General features: G+C 35.5%; 2 protein-coding genes across 2 annotated transcripts in view; both read right to left on the reverse strand.

The window, feature by feature from the left end:
- The window catches only part of alp3 (alkaline phosphatase 3), a 141,227-nt gene extending 138,975 nt beyond the window's left edge, over positions 1–2,252 (reverse strand). The window contains exon 1 of the mRNA XM_087282284.1: positions 2,043–2,252. Within this exon, the coding sequence (XP_087138410.1) occupies positions 2,043–2,207 (165 nt within the window). The 5' untranslated portion in view covers positions 2,208–2,252. The remainder of the gene's footprint in view (positions 1–2,042) is intronic.
- Positions 1–22,500, reverse strand: part of psmd2 (proteasome 26S subunit ubiquitin receptor, non-ATPase 2) — a 56,279-nt gene that overhangs the window by 17,028 nt on the left and 16,751 nt on the right. Inside the window, exons 8-13 of the mRNA NM_200546.1 lie at positions 6,339–6,399; positions 3,936–4,082; positions 3,225–3,331; positions 1,284–1,411; positions 718–805; positions 136–298 (exon numbers count right to left, since the gene is read on the reverse strand). Of these exons, the coding sequence (NP_956840.1) occupies positions 136–298; positions 718–805; positions 1,284–1,411; positions 3,225–3,331; positions 3,936–4,082; positions 6,339–6,399 (694 nt within the window). The remainder of the gene's footprint in view (positions 1–135; positions 299–717; positions 806–1,283; positions 1,412–3,224; positions 3,332–3,935; positions 4,083–6,338; positions 6,400–22,500) is intronic.

A 22,500-nucleotide genomic window follows, 5' to 3' on the forward strand; every position in this document is an offset into this window, starting at 1 on the left:
GTGCCTGCGTAAGCGAGCAAGCATTTGTGTGTGTGCGTGAGTGTTAATGTGTATGTGTGAGAGAGAGTGTGAGTAAGTGTGTGTGTGTGTGTGTAAGTATGTTTGTGAGTTCGAGTACGTGTGTATGTGTCTCACCGAGGTGATTGAGTCCGAGGCCGAGTGGCAGCCAGCGAGCGCACGTGTCCTTCAGCTCCTGCTCACTCTTCTCCATGATGGTCTGCAGGATAGTGGAAGTGACATCACCATTACAGGAACCCACAGCGATCATCCCACACGCCAGAGCCGTCACTCCTGCTACCTGCAGAACACACACACAGGACCATCATACACACACACAAACAAATATATATAGACAAAACATATACACACTCATACAGACAGACACACAGAAATGTATATTATAAAAGACACACACACACACACACACACACAGACAGACAGACAGGAAAATGGACATAAAACACATACACACTCACAAATGCATAGACACCCACACATATTTAGCGATATAGACACATGCACACTCACACAGAAATTTGGCCATTACACTTATACACACTCATATACACAACAACCACTCCACACACACACACACACACACACACACACACACACACACACACACACACACACACACACACACACACACACACACACACACACACACACACACACACACACACACACACACACACACACACACACACACACACTCACCTCCATGCTGGATTTGGAGTCTCCCATGACAGGAAGTAGAAGAGAAAGCACATCCTCTCGGTTTGAGCCGGCGTATGCCAGACCGAGCCTACACACACACACACACACACACACAATTAAACACCACTTAATAAAGTACTAAATAGTTTGATCTTGAAGAGTGGGCGTCACGGTGGCTCAGTGGTTAGCACTGTGGCATCACAGCAGGAAGGTCGCTGGTTCGAGTCCCAGCTGGGTCAGTTGGCGTTTCTGTGTGGAGTTTGCATGTTCTCCCGTGTTGGTGTGGGTTTCCTGCGGGTGCTCTGGTTTTACCCCACAGTCCAAACACGTGTGGTATAGGGGAATTGATGAACCAAATTGGCCGTAGTGTACGAGTGTGTGTGGGAATGAGTGTGTATGTGTGCTTCCCAGTACTGAAGGTCATCCGCTGTGTAAAACATATGCTGGGATAGTGGTTCTTTCCGCTGTGGCAACCTCTGATGAATAAAGGGACTAAGCTGTAGGAAAATGAATGAAATGCTGTGTGTTATTCGTGTGCGTGTAAGAGTGTGTTATTTGTAATTTACCCAAAAATGGCTCCGATCCTCATGATGTTGCTGTTGTGCAGGACGTAATCAGACAGCAGAGCGAGAGCAGGATCACATTCATTACGAACACCAGAGTTCACGATTCCACACGCCAACAGAGCCCCGGACTGCAATAAAAAAAAAAAATAACATAAAACATATATATATATATATATATATATATATATATATATATATATATATATATATATATATATATATATATACAGATTTTTTTCAGCAGTGACGGAAAAATCTGAAGGTGATCGTCATTTTGATGGATTATGCTGAGGGTGATCTATTGTATTTGTAGCTGTAATTCCCACTCCTGTCCAGCTGATGGCGATTGCCCTTGTTTTGTCTCCGCTGTGTACAGTTGCAAAAATCTCACAGCAGCTGAGTGTGAGAAGTTTCTTTAAACAGCCAAATAGTTGCGATATTAACAATAAAGGGAGAAAAAGAGGAAGTGATGCAGTGGACGATGAAGAACAAACAGACAAAAATCCTCAGGCGCCGACAGCTGTTGTTACGGGCCAAGCAAGCGGCAACAAGGAGGTCAGGTGGTTTGAAATGCGTTGTGAGCACCATGCACTACCGAACGCAGAGGGGTGAAGCTGCGCCCCTGGAGCTGAAGGAGCACGTGCTGCACGGGTGCTTGCAAGACCGGGAAATCCCACATTCAGAAAATCCAGCAAACTTCTGATCACTTCCTTAGGCGAAATGTTTCCTGACTACAAAACACTGCTAAAGTGGCGCTACCCAGATAGCAGGTAGTAATCGGCCTGAGCTCGGCTGCCCTTCGGTGCCTCCAGCTCCGACTGGGCATGGGCGAGTGTTATCGGGGCCGATTATGGCCCGCAGCTCGCTCCCGCACATGTGTTTATGATGCGGCTGCAAAGCACTGGCCCGATTCCTGTTAACCATATGTGGCCCGAGTCTGTCTGTAGAGTCCGGGACACTTCTGGCAAGGACTCTCCAGTGTGGCAACAGAACGCGGCTTCAGCCACCAGAACAAATTTAAATCTGTCAGGAGAAGTCGACTTTCCGAGGCAAAGACACAGAATTTAATGGCAAGCACCCAGCTCAGGTCGACGCAGGAGGGAGATATGAGTAAAGGCAGATACGAGTTATTGTTCATTTGATAAATAAATAAATAAATAATTTAGCTTTTATGCTCGTCGTTTAAGTTCATTAATAAAATATGAATGAAAAAAGCGATTAGAAAATATGCAAATTAATTGACGGTCAATAACAGGTTATGACGGAATTTTTACAACCCTCTCCGTCAAAATGACGGACAATGACAAAGTCTAACGCGACCTCTGGTGTATATATATATATATAATAAAACAGTTTTTCTTATATATAACAGTTTTTATATAATAAAACAGTTTTATTTACAGTATTTTTACAGTCAATTGTGTGTATATATACAAATTACAACAACAATAAAAGTACTACGTATTTGCATTGACAAAAAAAAAATATATTATCAACAAGTTGTACAGTATAAAAATTATATTATTTCTCTTTAGCTTAAAATTACTAACATCATTTTACAGTGAGATATTATACTATTTTATATTTATATACTATTTATATATTAATTACAACAACAAAATGACAACTTAAGTATTTAAGTATAGTCGCATTGACAAAAAAATGGACTAAAAGAAGTGAATGCATAAATAAATAACATTTTGATTACAAAACCTTCCCAAAATGCAAAGTAAAAAGAAGTTGCTGGATAAATTAGCACTTTTACCACAAAATATTGTGAAAATTCTAAATATAAATAAAGAAAAAAAAGTTTACTGCATAAATAAAATGTTTTAGTATAAAATAAAAGGTTTTCAGTCACTTTTGGCAAAGAAGACCACTGTGATCCCAAGTTTTGGGTAACCAAATGGTTAAAATGAGTGCTAAATGTTGTGTACATGCCTTGATGTAGTCCTCTGATGAATAAAGATATTTATCGATCTGTGTCAGACCACCGTCCACATCCCACAGCAGAATCATTCCCAGTGACGCCGCAGCGCTGAGCATCCCTATAACACACATGAATAGACAAAGGCTGATATTCAATAACTCAATATATCATGATCATGAACATGCACAATACTGATATCGTGGGCACAGTGAGGAATTATTTACTATTTAAACTTTTAGAGTGCTTTTTATTACGAATATTCAGATTGTATTTGCAGTGGGGTTCATAACAGCACAACATTAGCTTAATAACGTTTTCATATGCTAATCTGGTCTAATGCATGCTAAAATACTGACTGACTGTTTTTAGAGATATTGTATGTTAACACTTTGTACTGTATGAGTTATCGTCAGTTAATTTAACTGAAAACTACAAACACTTATTAATCTCAGCTGATGTTAACTTCTAATTACAATGCCTAATAAATGCATTAAAATAAGTCAAAATCTGATTACAAGTCGTAATTATTTTATTAAATTAAGTTAATAACTAAACAAATTTAGTTGTGTTTTTTTAAATTAAAATAGCAACTGTTATAAATCTGGCTTTTTCTCAGAGTTGATGTGAATCTATTCATAAACACTTACTAATGAGACTATTGTATAGTGTTAAGTATTTCAGATTTCTGTAGTGTATCTGCTCTGAGACAGGCCTGTTCTCACCGTGGTCCTTGTTTTTGTACAGCCACTTGTTTCCGTCTTCTGTGAGCAGTTTGTCTTGTCCGAACGCAGCGTTAACGAAGCCGTTTACAAACGAGGAGGCGAGATTCATACGAGCCGAATCCACCTGAGAGCCGCTGCCACCAAACCCTGAGAGAGGAAGAGAATTTATTAATAATACACTGAACATAATATCTCTGACTGACTTTAACTGCTTTCATAACACTTACTACATAACACTTTCGTCATAACCCTTCATAACAATCTTGATAAACTATATTAACCCTCATGTTGTGTTCGAATTTTGTGTCGGCCTGTCACAATAATCAATATATGGACTTATCACACAACATATGGACATGACCTCAATCATTTTTGCGATGCAATATATATCGCCCATACATAAAGACCAATTATAGCAACATTTTAGCTGATTGTGCGACATCTCTGTCATTATTGAAGGTGTCAGTGTCAGTATGGTTAAAAAACACAGTAGTATTTACTATTAATTAATATAGTACAGGGGTGTCCAAACTTTTTGGGCCGAGGGCCAGATGCAAAAAAAAAAAAAAAAAAAAAAAAACGTTGTCCCGGGCCATATATTACACAGACGCGCATATATATGTATATATATTAGGGCTGCTCGATTATGGGAAAAATCATAAGTCAAAATTATTCGCCCTTCTGTGAATTTATTTTTATTTATAAATATTTCACAAATGATGTTTAACAGAGGTTTTTCCTATAATATTTTTTCTTCTGGAGAAAGGCTTATTTGTTTTATTTCAGCTAGAATAAAAGCAGGTTTGAATATTTTGAAACCTATTTTAATAGCTCGATATTATTAGCCCCTTTAAGCAATATATATGTTTGATTGTCAAGTTACATTACAGCACATGCTTTTAGTCATTTTCACGTGGAACTGAGCTTTGCAGAGGCAGAGTTTTCACACGTGTACAACTGGAAAGGGGGCGGTACGTGATGGAAAAATCGTTTATCTCGATTAATGGTTTTTCATAATTGTTAAAAGCCAAAATCGAAATCGGATTTTCGATTAATTGCACAGCCCTAATATACATGTATGTATGTATGTATGTGTGTGTGTGTGTGTGTGTATGTATATGTGTATATATGTATGTGTGTGTGTGTGTGTATGTATATGTGTATATATGTATATGTGTATATATGTATGTGTGTGTGTGTGTGTGTATATATGTATATGTGTATGTATGTATGTGTGTGTGTGTTATGGAATTATTTTAATTTGTTATTTTAATTCATCGTCCAACTGTGTTTCTAGAAAGACTTTCGTTTTTAAAATCTTGAATCTTCTCTGGGCAAATTACACTTGCAACACTCATCCTTTATAGATTCTCCTTCAGTGAAAGGTTTCCTGTGCTGTGCGATTAGCTGGGCTACATCATAACTAGCCAGCATAGACTTTTCTTGCACTTTATTAGCACGAAAAAAAAAAAAACTGCTGTTGTTGAGCTGATAGAGCTGCTGCTATTAGTTTTACTTTTTGATCTCGTTCGGCACCAGTGTAAGAGCTGAAGGCCTGATGTTTTATTTTATAATGTCTTTTAATATTATATCCCTTCATTACTGCAACTGATTCCTGGCAAATTAAACAGACACATATTCCACTGACCTCTGTGAAGAAATATTCTTTGCCCCATCGTGACTGAAATTTCCTGCACTCACTGTTGATTTTCCTTTTTCTTGCTTGTGCCATGGCTCGCCAAAACGTGATTATGAATGATGTTTCTTTCAGTTTGTTCAGTTCGTTTTACTTCGTAACAGGAACTGCTGTCTAATTGAAGGCATGTAATAGCGACACCCGGTGGTTATTTATTGAATTACGTTCATTTTTGTATAGCGGGCCAGATTCTATTAATATTTATAAAAAGCCCCGCGGGCCGTAGTTTGGACACCCCTGCTATAGTATATTCTCATGTAGGTGTCTGACAACTGAAAATAGACCTGGTATAAGATATCACAGCCTCTTACTTTTTACCTAGCACTTTTTACCTTATTATTGTTTATTTAGGATATGCATTCCACTGCCTTATTAATAAACTGCTAAAACGACTAAAATTAAATGCAATATTCTTCAGAATAAAATATGCGTTCTTTGAAAGAATGCACTTGCATTGTGATGATAATATATTGTTATTTTATATAATGAGTGGCATAAAATGACAATAATATAGTTTATCACAATATATTTTGGTGCAATATATCCTTCAACAACAAATAGATATTGTGTCAGGCCTAATTCTGTACGCACCATTACATACCAAAAATGCTGTGTGACATTATTACTGTTAAATAGGTTGTTCTAACTTCTGTTCTGTAATCTGTAAAGTCACATAAAAGACCAATAAACAGAATAAAGGGTCTTACGGTTGTTCTCCAGGTGTGTTTTGTAAATGTCATCTGGAACTTTCGGCTCCATAATGTCCAGCTGCAGTGGAGAGAATCAAAAATAAAACACATGCATGTCTGAGTCACATTAACAAGAACCATCTTTTTTTAAATGAACAGGGCTACTGCAGCTAACAAAACCCATAAAAAATAAATCATTATTGCAGTAATAATAACTTTTGTTTAGATAATTATTGTCATTATTTTTATTTTTCATTTAATTGATTGCTTTTAAGCATTTATATAAATATATACATTAACTAGATTCTTAAAGTTTGAGAACAAACTTTGAGGCTGGCTTGTGAAAGCCTGACGGTAATAGTTTATTTAAACAGTTTTAAAAAGTACGAAAAGATAGATAGATAGATAGATAGATAGATAGATAGATAGATAGATTAACATGTTATTAGCATGATTTTAACGTGAAATAGCATGTTGTTAGCATGATTCTAGCATGAATTAGCATGTTACTAGCATGATTTTAGCATGAATTAGCATGTTGTTAGCATGATTTTAGTATGAATTAGCATGTTATTAGCATGAATTAGCATGTTGTTAGCATGATTCTAGCATGTTGTTAGCACGAATCTAGCATGAATTAGCATGTTACTAGCATGATTCTAGCATGAATTAGCATGTACCTAGCATGATTTTAACATGAATTAGCATGTTACTAGCATGATTTTAGCATGAATTAACACGATTCTAGCATGAATTAGCATGTTGTTAGCATGATTCTAGCATGAATTAGCATGTTCTTAGCATGATTCTAGCATGAATTAGCATGTTACTAGCATGATTCTAGCATGAATTAGCATGTTACTAGCATGATTCTAGCATGAATTAGCATGTTGTTAGCATGATTCTAGCATGAAATAGCATGTTACTAGCATGATTCTAGCATGAATTAGCAAGTTGTTAGCATGATTCTAGCATGAATTAGCATGTTGTTAGCATGCTTCTAGCATGAATTAGCATGTTACTAGCATGATTCTAGCATGAATTAGCATGTTGTTAGCATGATTCTAACAAGAAGTAGCATGTTACTAGCATGATTCTAGCATGAATTAGCATGTTGTTAGCATGATTCTAGCATGAATTAGCATGATTCTAGCATGAATTAGCATGTTGTTAGCATGATTCTAGCATGAATTAGCATGTTACTAGCATGATTCTAGCAAGAATTAGCATGTTGTTAGCATGATTCTAACATGAATTAGCATGTTACTAGCATGAATCTAGCATGAATTAGCATGTTGTTAGCATCATTCTAGCATGAATTAGCATGTGACTAGCATGATTCTAGCATAAATTAGCATGTTGTTAGCATGATTCTAGAATGAATTAGCATGTGACTAGCATGATTCTAGCATGAATTAGCATGTTGTTAGCATGATTCTAGTATGAATTAGCATGTGACTAGCATGATTCTAGCATAAATTAGCATGTGACTAGCATGATTCTAGCATGAATTAGCATGTTCTTAGTATGATGGATAGATAGATAGATCGATAAAGGTAGATAGATAGATAGATAGATAGATAGATAGATAGATAGATAGATAATTAGATAGATAGATATAGGTAGATAGATAGATAGATAGATAGATAGATAGATAGGTAGATAGATAGATAGATAGATAGATAGATAGATAGATAGATAGATAGATAGATAGATAGATAGATAGATAGATAGATAGTGGATAGATAGATAGATAGATAGAAAGATAGATAGATAGATAGATAGATAGATAGATAGATAGATAGATAGATAGATAGATAGATAGATAGATAGATAGATAGATAGATAGATAGATGGTGTGCGAGCATGAGTCAAACAAGCCAACCCCTGCCTCTCTACGATGTTCTGATGCTGAGATATAGCTGGTGCCATATCGTTGCTAGGTTAGTCTGTTTTGTTGCTATGGAGTTGATTGACAGCTTAGACTGATGATGTATCAAAGCTTCTTGCCAGTATGAACAGTTAAACACAACCCCCATGTCTCTATCACACTGCAGCATGACAATATCAGTCTGAACCTCTTTAATGGCAGTCTATGGGACAGTTGCTAGGGTGCAGTATCTGGTTGTTAGGGTGTGGCTAAAAAGTTAAAAGGCCATCAGTGATTGGCTGCTGGCTAGACTGAGTTAAATGAGCTCAATTATTAGTCTGTAGGACAGTCTGATGCAGAGTTATGAGCTCACAAAGTTTGATCCAATGTAAAGTCAATGAGAGTCTTTTGCAATGGAAGTCTATGGGACGGTTTCTAGGGTCCAAAAGTGGTTGCTAGGGCGTGGCCAGAAAGTTTAAAGGTGATCAGTCATTGGCAGTTTGATAGTCTGAGTTAAATGAGCCCAGTTAGAAGTCTGTGTGACATTCTGATGCGGAGTTATGAGGTCACAAAGTTTGATCCAATGTTACGTCTATGGGATTTTTCCGACGGTCCCGGGACGTTTTTCGGAAAACCGAAAGTCGGATCAGTCGGAAAGGATATAGCAACTCGAGTCAGAATAGTTCGGAGGTCTGACCCGAGTTTGATGGTCATAGCTTGAAAGGTCTAGGTGGAGATAGAGTTTAATTTTTAGTCTCAGAAGAAGAATAATAATATTAATAAAAATAATAACTAGATTCTTAAAGTTTGAGAACAAACTTTGAGGCTGGCTTGTGAAAGCCTGACGGTAATAGTTAATTTAGTTTAAACAGTTTTTAAAAGTATGAAAAGATAGATAGATAGATAGATAGATAGATAGATAGATAGATAGATAGATAGATAGATAGATAGATAGATAGATAGATAGATTACCATGGTATTAGCATGATTCTAACGTGAATTAGCATGTTGTTAGCATGATTCTAGCGTGAATTACCATGTTGTTAGCATGTTTTTAGCATGAATTAGCATGTTGTTAGCATGATTCTAGCATAAATTAGCATGTTGCTAGCATAATTCTAGCATGAATTAGCATGTTACTAGCATGATTTTAGCATGAATTAGAATGTTGTTAGCATGATTTTAGCATGAATTAGCATGTTGTTAGCATGATTCTAGCATGAATTGGCATGTTACTAGCATGATTCTAGCATGAATTAGCATGTTACTAGCACGTTTCTAGCATGAATTAGCATGTTGTTAGCACGATTCTAGCATGAATTAGCATGTTGTTAGCACGATTCTAGCATGAATTAGCATGTGACTAGCACGATTCTAGCATGAATTAGCATGTTACTAGCATGATTCTAGCATGATATAGCATGTTGTTAGCACGATTCTAGCATGAATTAGTATGTTACTAGCATGATTCTAGCATGAATTAGCATGTTACTAGCATGATTCTAGCATGAATTAGCATGTTACAAGCATAATTTTAGCATTAATTAGCATGATTCTAGCATGAATTAGCATGTTGTTAGCACGATTCTAGCATGATTTAGCATGTTACTAGCATGATTCTAGCATGAATTAGCATGTTACTAGCATGATTCTAGCATGAATTAGCATGTAACTAGCATGATTCTAGCATAAATTAGCATGGTGTTAGCACGATTCTAGCATGAATTAGCATGTTACTAGCATGATTCTAGCATGAATTAGCATGTTACTAGCACGATTCTATCATGAATTAGCATGTTGTTAGCATGATTCTAGCATGAATTAGCATGTGAATAGCATGATTCTAGCATGAATTAGCATGTTGTTAGCATGATTCTAGCATGAATTAGCATGTGACTAGCATGATTCTAGCATGAATTAGCATGTGACTAGCATGATTCTAGCCTGAATTAGCATGTTGTTAGCATGATTCTAGTATAAATAGCATGTGACTAGCATGATTCTAGCATGAATTAGCATGTGACTAGCATGATTTTAGCATGAATTAGCATGTTACTAGCATGATTCTAGCATAAATTAGCATGTTTTTAGCATGATTCTAGCATGAATTAGCATGCTACTAGCATGATTCTAGCATAAATTAGCATGTTACTAGCATGATTCTAGCACAAATTAGCATGTTACTAGCATGATTCTAGCATGAATTAGCATGTTGTTAGCATGATTCTAGCATGAATTAGCATGTTACTAGCATGATTCTAGCATGAATTAGCATGTTGTTAGCATGATTCTAGCATGAATTAGCATGTTACTAGCATGATTCTAGCATGAATTAGCATGTTGTTAGCATGATTCTAACATCAATTAGCATGTTACTAGCATGATTCTAGCATGAATTAGCATGTGAATAGCATGATTCTAGCATGAATTAGCATGTTGTTAGCATGATTCTAGTATAAATTAGCATGTGACTAGCATGATCCTAGCATGAATTAGCATGTGACTAGCATGATTCTAACCTGAATTAGCATGTTGTTAGCATGATTCTAGTATAAATTAGCATGTGACTAGCATGATTCTAGCATGAATTAGCATGTGACTAGCATGATTCTAGCATGAATTAGCATGTAACTAGCATGTTTCTAGCATGAATTAGCATATTGTTAGCATGATAGATAGATAGATAGATAGATAGATAGATAGATAGATAGATAGATAGATAGATAGATAGATAGATAGATAGATAGATAGATAGATAGATAGAGACAGACAGACAGACAGACAGACAGACAGATAGATAGATAGATAGATAGAGGTAGATAGATAGATAGATAGATAGATAGATAGATAGATAGATAGATAGATAGATAGAGACAGACAGACAGACAGACAGACAGACAGATAGACAGATAGATAGATAGATGTAGATAGATAGATAGATAGATAGATAGATAGATAGATAGAAAGATGTAGATAGATAGATAGATAGATAGATAGATAGATAGATAGATAGATAGATAGTGTGCGAGCATGAGTCAAACAAGCCAACCCCCGCCTCTCTACGATGTTCTGATGCTGAGATATAGCTGGTGTCATATCGTTGCTAGGTTAGTCTGTTTTGTTGCTATGGAGCTGATTGACAGCTTAGACTGATGATGTATACAAGCTTCTTGCCAGTATGAACAGTTAAAAACAATCCCCATGTCTCTATCACAATGCAGCATGACAATATCAGTCTGAACCTATTTAATGGCAGTCTATGGGACAGTTGCTAGGGTGCAGTATCTGGTTGTTAGGGTGTGGCTAGAAAGTTAAAAGGCCATCAGTGATTGGCTGCTGGCTAGACTGAGTTAAATGAGCTCAGCCATTAGTCTGTAGGACAGTCTGATGCAGAGTTATGAGCTCACAAAGTTTGATCCCATGTAAAGTCAATGAGAGTATTTTGCAATGGAAGTCTATGGGACGGTTTCTAGGGTCCAAAAGTGGTTGCTAGGGCGTGGCCAGAAAGTTTAAAGGTGGTCAGTCATTGGCAGTTTGATAGTCTGAGTTAAATGAGCCCAGTTAGAAGTCTGTGTGACATTCTGATGCGGAGTTATGAGGTCACAAAGTTTGATCCAATGTTACGTCTATGGGATTTTTCCGACGGTCCCGGGACGTTTTTCGGAAAACCGAAAGTCGGATCAGTCGGAAAAGATATAGCAACTCGAGTCAGAATAGTTCGGAGGTCTGACCCGAGTTTGATGGTCATAGCTTGAAAGGCCTAGGACGAGATAGAGTTTAATTTTTAGTCTCAGAAGAAGAATAATAAAATTAACTAGATTCTTAAAGTTTGAGAACAAACTTTGAGGCTGGCTTGTGAAAGCCTGACGGTAATAGTTTATTTAAACAGTTTTAAAAAGTATGAAAAGATAGATAGATAGATAGATAGATAGATAGATAGATAGATAGATAGATAGATAGATAGATAGATGTTGTTAGCATGATTCTAGCATGAATTAGCATAATGTTAGCATGATTCTAGCATGAATTAGCATGTTGTTAGCATGATTCTAGCATGAATTAGCATGTTGTTAGCATGATTCTAGCATGATTTAGCATGTTGTTAGCATGATTCTAGCATGATTTAGCATGTTGTTAGCACGATTCTAGCATGAATTAGCATGTTACTACCATGATTCTAGCATGAATTAGCATGTTGTTAGCATAATTCTAGCATGAATTAGCATGTTACTAGCATGATTCTAGTATGAATTAGCATGTTACTAGCACGATTCTAGCATGAATTAGCATGTTACTAGCATGATTCTAGCATGAATTAGCATGTTACTAGCATGATTTTGGCATGAATTAGCACGATTCTAGCATGAATTAGCATGTTGTTAGCATGATTCTAGCATGAATTAGTATGTTACTAGCATGATTCTAGCATGAATTAGCATGTTACTAGCATGATTCTAGCATGAATTAGCATGTTGTTAGCACGATTCTAGCATGAATTAGCATGCTACTAGCATGATTCTAGCACGAATTAGCATGTTGTTAGCATGATTCTAACATGAATTAGCATGTTACTAGCATGATTCTAGCATGAATTAGCATGTTGTTAGCATGATTCTAGCATGAATTAGCATGTGACTAGCATGATTCTAGCATGAATTAGCATGTTGTTAGCATGATTCTAGTATGAATTAGCATGTGACTGGCATGATTCTAGCATGAATTAGCATGAGACTAGCATGATTCTAGCATGAATTAGCATGTAACTAGCATGATTCTAGCATGAATTAGCATGTGATTAGCATGATTCTAGCATGAATTAGCATGTAACTAGCATGATTCTAGCATGAATTAGCATGTTGTTAGCATGATTCTAACATGAATTAGCATGTTACTAGCATGATTCTAGCATGAATTAGCATGTTGTTAGCATGATTCTAACATGAATTAGCATGCTACTAGCATGATTCTAGCATGAATTAGCATGTTGTTAGCATGATTCTAACATGAATTAGCATGTTACTAGCATGATTCTAGCATGAATTAGCATGTTGTTAGCATGAATTGGCATGTGACTAGCATGATTCTAGCATGAATTAGCATGTTGTTAGCATGATTCTAGCATGATTAGCATGTGACTAGCATGATTCTAGCATGAATTAGCATGTGACTAGCATGATTCTAGCATGAATTAGCATGTAACTAGCATGTTTCTAGCATGAATTAGCATGTTGTTAGCATGATAGATAGATAGATAGATAGATAGATAGATAGATAGATAGATAGATAGATAGATAGATAGATAGATAGATAGGTAGATAGATAGATAGATAGATAGATAGATAGATAGATAGATAGATAGATAGATAGATAGATAGATAGATAGATAGAAGCAGTTTATAGATAGATAGATAGATAGATAGATAGATAGATAGATAGATAGATAGATAGATAGATAGATAGATAGATAGATAGATAGATTAAAATAGTAGGTAGATAGATAGATAGATAGATAGATAGATAGATAGATAGATAGATAGATAGATAGATAGATAGATAGATAGATGGTGTGCGAGCATGAGTCAAACAAGCCAACCCCCACCTCTCTACGATGTTCTGATGCTGAGATATAGCTGCTGTTATATCGTTGCTAGGTTAGTCTGTTTTGTTGCTATGGAGTTGATTGACAGCTTAGACTGATGATGTATCAAAGCTTCTTGCCAGTATGAACAGTTAAAAACAACCCCCATGTCTCTATCACACTGCAGCATGACAATATCAGTCTGAACCTCTTTAATGGCAGTCTATGGGACAGTTGCTAGGGTGCAGTATCTGGTTGTTAGGGTGTGGCTAGAAAGTTAAAAGGACATCAGTGATTGGCTGCTGGCTAGACTGAGTTAAATGAGCTCAATCATTAGTCTGTAGGACAGTCTGATGCAGAGTTATGAGCTCACAAAGTTTGATCCCATGCAAAGTCAATGAGAGTATTTTGCAATGGAAGTCTATGGGACGGTTTCTAGGGTCCAAAAGTGGTTGCTAGGGCGTGGCCAGAAAGTTTAAAGGTGGTCAGTCATTGGCAGTTTGATAGTCTGAGTTAAATGAGCCCAGTTAGAAGTCTGTGTGACATTCTGATGCGGAGTTATGAGGTCACAAAGTTTGATCCAATGTTACGTCTATGGGATTTTTCCGACGGTCCCGGGACGTTTTTCGGAAAACCGAAAGTCGGATCAGTCGGAAAGGATATAGCAACTCGAGTCAGAATAGTTCGGAGGTCTGACCCGAGTTTGATGGTCATAGCTTGAAAGGCCTAGGACGAGATAGAGTTTAATTTTTAGTCTCAGAAGAAGAATAACTAGATTCTTAAAGTTTGAGAACAAACTTTGAGGCTGGCTTGTGAAAGCCTGACGGTAATAGTTTATTTAGTTTAAACAGTTTTAAAAAGTATGAAAAGATAGATAGATAGATAGATAGATAGATAGATAGATAGATAGATAGATAGATAGATAGATAGATAGATAGATAGATAGATAGATAGATAGATAAGCATGTTATTAGCATGATTTTAACGTAAAATAGCATGTTGTTAGCATGATATTAGCATGAATTAGCATGTAACTAGCATGATTTTAGCATGAATTAGCATGTTGTTAGCATGATTTTAGCATGGATTAGCATGTTACTAGCATGATTCTAGCATGAATTTGCATGTTGTTAGCATGATTCTAGCATGAATTAGCATGTTGTTGGCACAATTGTAGCATGAATTAGCATGTTACTAGCATGATTCTAGCATGAATTAGCATGTACGTAGCATGATTTTAACATGAATTAGCATGTTACTAGCATGATTTTAGCATGAATTAGCACGATTCTAGCATGAATTAGCATGTTGTTAGCATGATTCTAACATGAATTAGCATGTTACTAACATGATTCTAGCATGAATTAGCATGTTACTAGCAATAATCTAGCATGAATTAGCATGTTGTTAGCATGATTCTAGCATGAATTAGCATGATTCTAGCATGAATTAGCATGTTACTAGCATGATTCTAGCATGAATTAGCATGTTGTTAGCATGATTCTAGCATGAATTAGCATGTTACTAGCATGATTCTAGAATGAATTAGCATGTTACTAGCATGATTCTAGCATGAATTAGCATGTTGTTAGCATGATTCTAGCATGAATTAGCACGTTACTAGCATGATTCTAGCATGAATTAGCATGTTGTTAGCATGATTCTAACATGAATTAGCATGTTACTAGCATGATTCTAGCATGAATTAGCATGTTGTTAGCATGATTCTAGCATGAATCAGCATGATTCTAGCATGAATTAGCATGTTACTAGCATGATTCTAGCATGAATTAGCATGTTGTTAGCATGATTCTAGCATGAATTAGCATGTTACTAGCATGAATTAGCATGTTGTTAGCATGATTCTAGCATGAATTAGCACGTTACTAGCATGATTCTAGCATAAATTAGCATGTTGTTAGCATGATTCTAACATGAATTAGCATGTTACTAGCATGATTCTAGCATGAATTAGCATGTTGTTAGCATGATTCTAGCATGAATTAGCATGTGACTAGCATGATTCTAGCATGAATTAGCATGTTGTTAGCATGATAGATAGATAGATAGATAGATAGATAGACAGATAGATAGATAGAGATAGATAGATAGATAGATAGATAGATAGATAGATAGATAGATAGATAGATAGATAGATAGATAGATAGATAGATAGATAGATAGATAGATAGAGGTAGATAAATAGATATAGATAAATAGATAGATAGATAGATGATAGATAGATATATAGATAGATAGATAGATAGATAGATAGATAGATAGATAGATAGATAGATAGATAGATAGATAGATAGATAGATAGATAGATAGATAGATAGATAGATGGTGTGCGAGCCTGATTCAAACAAGCCAACCCCCGCTTCTCTACGATGTTCTGATGCTGAGATATAGCTGCTGTTATATCGTTGCTAGGTTAGTCTGTTTTGTTGCTATGGAGTTGATTGACAGCTTAGACTGATGATGTATCAAAGCTTCTTGCCAGTATGAACAGTTAAAAACAACCCCCATGTCTCTATCACACTGCAGCATGACAATATCAGTCTGAACCTCTTTAATTGCAGTCTATGGGACAGTTGCTAGGGTGCAGTATCTGGTTGTTAGGGTGTGGCTAGAAAGTTAAAAGGCCATCAGTAATTGGCTGCTGGCTAGACTGAGTTAAATAAGCTCAGCCATTAGTCTGTAGGACAGTCTGATGCAGAGTTATGAGCTCACAAAGTTTGATCCCATGTAAAGTCAATGAGAGTCTTTTGCAATGGAAGTCTATGGGACGGTTTCTAGGGTCCAAAAGTGGTTGCTAAGGCGTGGCTAGAAAGTTTAAAGGTGATCAGTCATTGGCAGTTTGATGGTCTGAGTTAAATGAGCCCAGTTAGAAGTCTGTGTGACATTCTGATGCGGAGTTATGAGGTCACAAAGTTTGATCCAATGTTACGTCTATGGGATTTTTCCGACGGTCCCGGGACGTTTTTCGGGAAACCGAAAGTCGGATCAGTCGGAATAGATATAGCAACTCGAGTCAGAATAGTTCGGAGGTCTGACCCGAGTTTGATGGTCATAGCTTGAAAGGTCTAGGTGGAGATAGAGTTTAATTTTTAGTCTCAGAAGAAGAATAATAAATATAATAATAAGTTTAATAGGATAACAGTAGTCTGGCTTGCTACACAAGCCAGCCTAATAATATTAATAATAATAATAAGTTTAATAGGATAACAGTAGTCTGGCTTGCTACACAAGCCAGCCTAACTAGATTATTAAAGTTCGTCGAGACAAACTTTAGGCTGGCTTGAGAAAGCTTTAATTTTTAAGTTTTAAAGCAATTTTAAGTTAAATGTAGCTTAAAGTTTTAAAGCAGTTTTAAGTTAAGTAGCTTAGTTTTAAAGCAGTTTAAAGTTTAAAGTAGTTTAAAGTTTTAAAGCAGTTTAAAGTTTAAAGTAGTTTAAAGTCTTAAAGCAGTTTTAAGTTTAAAGTAGTTTAAAGTCTTAAAGCAGTTTTAAGTTTAAAGTAGTTTAAAGTTTAGCATGATTCTAGCATGAATTAGCATGTTGTTAGCTTGATTCTAGCATGAATTAGCATGTTACTAGCATGATTCTAGCATGTATTAGCATGTTATTAGCATGATTCTAGCATGAATTAGCATGTTATTAGCATGATTCTAGCATGAATTAGCATTATTCTAGCATGGAATGGCATGTTATTAGCATGATTCTAGCATGAATTAGCATGTTACTAGCATGGATTAGCATGCTACTAGCATGAATCTAGCATAAATTAGCATGATTCTAGCATGAATTAGCAAGTTATTAGCATGATTCTAGCATGAATTAGCATGTTACTAGCATGATTCTAGCATGAATTAGCATGTTACTATCATGACAGATAGATAAAATAGTTTGAAGATAGATAGATAGATAGATAGATAGATAGATAGATAGATAGATAGATAGATAGATAGATAGATAGATAGATAGATAGATAGATAGATAGATAGATAGATAGATAGATAGATAGATAGATAGATAGATAGATAGATAGATTAAAATAGTGTATAGATAGATAGATAGATAGATAGATTAAAACAGTTGATAGATAGATAGATAGATAGATAGATAGATAGATAGATAGATAGATAGATAGATAGATAGAGAGAGAGAGAGAGAGATAGATAGATAGATAGATAGATAGATAGATAGATAGATAGATAGATAGATAGATAGATAGATAGATAGATAGATAGATAGATAGATAGATAGATAGATAGATAGATAGATAGATAGATAGATAGATAGATAGATAGATTGATAAAAACAGTTTATAGATAGATAGATAGATAGATAGATAGATAGATAGATAGATAGATAGATAGATAGATAGATAGATAGATAGATAGATAGATAGATAGATAGATAGATAGATAGATAGATAGATAGATAGATAGATAGATAGATAGATAGATTAAAATAGTGTATAGATAGATAGATAGATAGATAGATTAAAACAGTTGATAGATAGATAGATAGATAGATAGATAGATAGATAGATAGATAGATAGATAGATAGATAGATAGATAGATAGATAGATAGATAGATAGATAGATAGATAAAAACAGTTTATAGATAGATAGATAGATAGATAGATAGATAGATAGATAGATAGATAGATAGATAGATAGATAGATAGATAGATAGATAGATAGATAGATAGATAAAAGCAGTTTGAAAAGGATAGATAGATAGTTTTGAGGTCACAAAGTTAGATCTATTGTTAAGTCAATGACAGTCTTTTGCAATAAAAGTCTATGGGACAGTTGTTGCTAGGGTGCAGTATCTGGTAGTTAGGGTGTGGCTAGAAAGTTAAAAGCTCATCAGTTATTTTCAGTTTGGTAGTCTGAGTTAAATGAGCTCAGCCATTAGTCTGTATGACAGTCTGATGCAGAGTTATAAGCTCACAAATTTTGATCCCATGTTAAGTCAATGAGAGTCTTTTGAATGGAAGTCTATGGGACAGTTTCTAGGGTCCAAAAGTGGTTGCTAGGGTGTGGCCAGAAAGTTAAAACCTCATCAGTTATTGGCAGTTAGGTAGTCTGAGTTAAATGAGCCCAGTTAGAAGTCTGTGTGACAGTCTGATGCAGAGTTATGAGGTCACAAAGTTTGGTCCAATGTTAAGTCTATGGGATTTTTCCGACGGTCCCGGGACGTTTTTCGGAAAATCGAAAGTCGGATCAGTCGGAAAAGATATGGCATACCGAGTCAGAATAGTTTGGAGGTCTGGTGTGAGTTTGGTGGTCATAGCTCGAAAGCTCTAGGAGGAGATAGATTTTGAATTTTAGTCTCAGAAGAAGAAGAAGAATAATATATAAAAAAAATAATAAGTTTAAATAGGATTTCAGTAGTCTGGCTTGTTTCTCAAGCCAGCCTAATAATAAGTTTAATAGGATAACAGTAGTCTGGCTTGCTACACAAGCCAGCCTAATAAGTTTAATAGGATAACAGTAGTCTGGCTTGCTACACAAGCCAGCCTAATAATACTCTCATTAAATTTTAAAAGTGGCAATTAAGATTATTTTAAAGAAAATTAATACATACTTTATTGCAGTTTCTTATTATTCTAATGCAAAAAATAGTTATGGTAGCATGGTGAAGAAATATTATTAACTAGATTCTTAAAGTTTGAGAACAAACTTTGAGGCTGGCTTGTGAAAGCCTGACGGTAATAGTTTATTTAGTTTAAACAGTTTTAAAAAGTATGAAAAGATAGATAGATAGATAGATAGATAGATAGATAGATAGATAGATAGATAGATAGATAGATAGATAGATTAGCATGTTATTACCATGATTTTAACGTGAAATAGCATGTTGTTAGCATGATTTTAGCATGAATTAGCATGTTACTAGCATGATTTTAGCAATAATTAGCATGTTGTTAGCATGATTTTAACATGAATTAGCATGTTGTTAGCACGATTCTAGCATGAATTAGCATGTTACTAGCATGATTCTAGCATGAATTAGCATGTTACTAGCATGATTTTAGCATGAATTAACACAATTCTAGCATGAATTAGCATGTTGTTAGCATGATTCTAGCATGAATTAGCATGTTGTTAGCATGATTCTAGCATGATTTAGCATGTTACTAGCAAGATTCTAGCATGAATTAGCATGCTACTAGCATGATTCTAGCATAAATTAGCATGTTGTTAGCATGCTTCTAGCATGAATTAGCATGTTACTAGCATGATTCTAGCATGAATTAGCATGTTGTTAGCATGATTCTAGCATGAATTAGCATTTCACTAGCATGATTCTAGCATGAATTAGCATGTTGTTAGCATGATTCTAGCATGAATTAGCATGTTGTTAGCACGATTCTAGCATGAATTAGCATGTTACTAGCATAATTCTAGCATGAATTAGCATGTTGTTAGCATGATTATAGCATGAATTAGCATGTTACTAGCATGATTCTAGCATGAATTAGCATGTTGTTAGCATGATTCTAGCATGAATTAGCATGTTACTAGCATGATTCTAGCATGAATTAGCATGTTGTTAGCATGATGCTAGCATGAATTAGCATGATATTAGCATGATTCTAGCATGAATTAGCATGTTACTAGCATGAATCTAGCATGAATTAGCATGTTGTTAGCATGATTCTAGCATGGATTAGCATGTTACTAGCATGATTTTAGCATAAATTAGCATGATTCTAGCATGAATTAGCATGTTGTTAGCATGATTCTAGCATGAATTAGCATGTGACTAGCATGATTTTAGCATGAATTAGCATGTGACTAGCATGATTCTAGCATGAATTAGCATGTTGTTAGCATGATGCATGATGAATACATAGATAGATAGATAGATAGATAGATAGATAGATAGATAGATAGATAGATAGATAGATAGATAGATAGATAGATAGATAGATAGATAGATAGATAGATAGATATAGATAGATAGATAGATAGATAGATAGATAGATAGATAGGTAGAGATAGATAGATAGATAGATAGATAGATAGATAGATAGATAGATAGATAGATAGATAGATAGATAGATAGATAGATAGATAGATAGATAGGTAGAGGTAGATAGATAAAGGTAGATAGGTAGAGGTAGATAGATAAAGGTAGATAGATAGATAGATAGATAGATAGATAGATAGATAGATAGATAGATAGATAGATAGATAGATAGATAGATAGATAGATAGATGGTGTAAGAGCATGAGTCAAACAAGCCAACCCCTGCCTCTCTATGATGTTCTGATGCTGAGATATAGCTGGTGCCATATCGTTGCTAGGTTAGTCTGTTTTGTTGCTATGGAGTTGATTGACAGCTTAGACTGATGATGTATCAAAGCTTCTTGCCAGTATGAACAGTTAAACACAACCCCCATGTCTCTATCACACTGCAGCATGACAATATCAGTCTGAACCTCTTTAATTGCAGTCTATGGGACAGTTGCTAGGGTGCAGTATCTGGTTGTTAGGGTGTGGCTAGAAAGTTAAAAGGCCATCGGTGATTGGCTGCTGGCTAGACTGAGTTAAATGAGCCTAGCCATTAGTCTGTAGGACAGTCTGATGCAGAGTTATGAGCTCACAAAGTTTGATCCCATGTAAAGTCAATGAGAGTCTTTTGCAATGGAAGTCTATGGGACGGTTTCTAGGGTCCAAAAGTGGTTGCTAGGGCGTGGCCAGAAAGTTTAAAGGTGATCAGTCATTGGCAGTTTGATAGTCTGAGTTAAATGAGCCCAGTTAGAAGTCTGTGTGACATTCTGATGCGGAGTTATGAGGTCACAAAGTTTGATCCAATGTTACGTCTATGGGATTTTTCCGACGGTCCCGGGACGTTTTTCGGGAAACCGAAAGTCGGATCAGTCGGAAAGGATATAGCAACTCGAGTCAGAATAGTTCGGAGGTCTGACCCGAGTTTGATGGTCATAGCTTGAAAGGCCTAAGAGGAGATAGAGTTTAATTTTTAGTCTCAGAAGAAGAATAATATAGAAAAATAATAACTAGATTCTTAAAGTTTGAGAACAAACTTTGAGGCTGGCTTGTGAAAGCCTGACGGTAATAGTTTATTTAAACAGTTTTAAAAAGTATGAAAAGATAGATAGATAGATAGATAGATAGATAGATAGATAGATAGATAGATAGATAGATAGATAGATAGATAGATAGATAGATAGATAGATGTTGTTAGCATGATTCTAGCATGATTTAGCATGTTGTTAGCATGATTCTAGCATGATTTAGCATGTTACTAGCATGATTCTAGCATGAATTAGCATGTTACTAGCATGATTCTAGCATGAATTAGCATGTTGTTAGCATAATTCTAGCATGAATTAGCATGTTACTAGCATGATTCTAGTATGAATTAGCATGTTACTAGCACGATTCTAGCATGAATTAGCATGTTACTAGCACGATTCTAGCATGAATTAGCATGTACCTAGCATGATTTTAACATGAATTAGCATGTTACTAGCATGATTTTAGCATGAATTAACACGATTCTAGCATGAATTAGCATGTTGTTAGCATGATTCTAGCATGAATTAGCATGTTACTAGCATGATTCTAGCATGAATTATCATGTTGTTAGCATGATTCTAGCATGAATTAGTATGTTACTAGCATGAATCTAGCATGATCTAGCATGTTACTAGCATGATTCTAGCATAAATTAGCATGTTGTTAGC

The sequence above is a fragment of the Danio rerio genome, chromosome 15, assembly GCF_052040795.2.
Source record: "Danio rerio strain M-AB ecotype USA chromosome 15, GRCz13ab, whole genome shotgun sequence".
Lineage (NCBI taxonomy): Eukaryota > Metazoa > Chordata > Actinopteri > Cypriniformes > Danionidae > Danio > Danio rerio.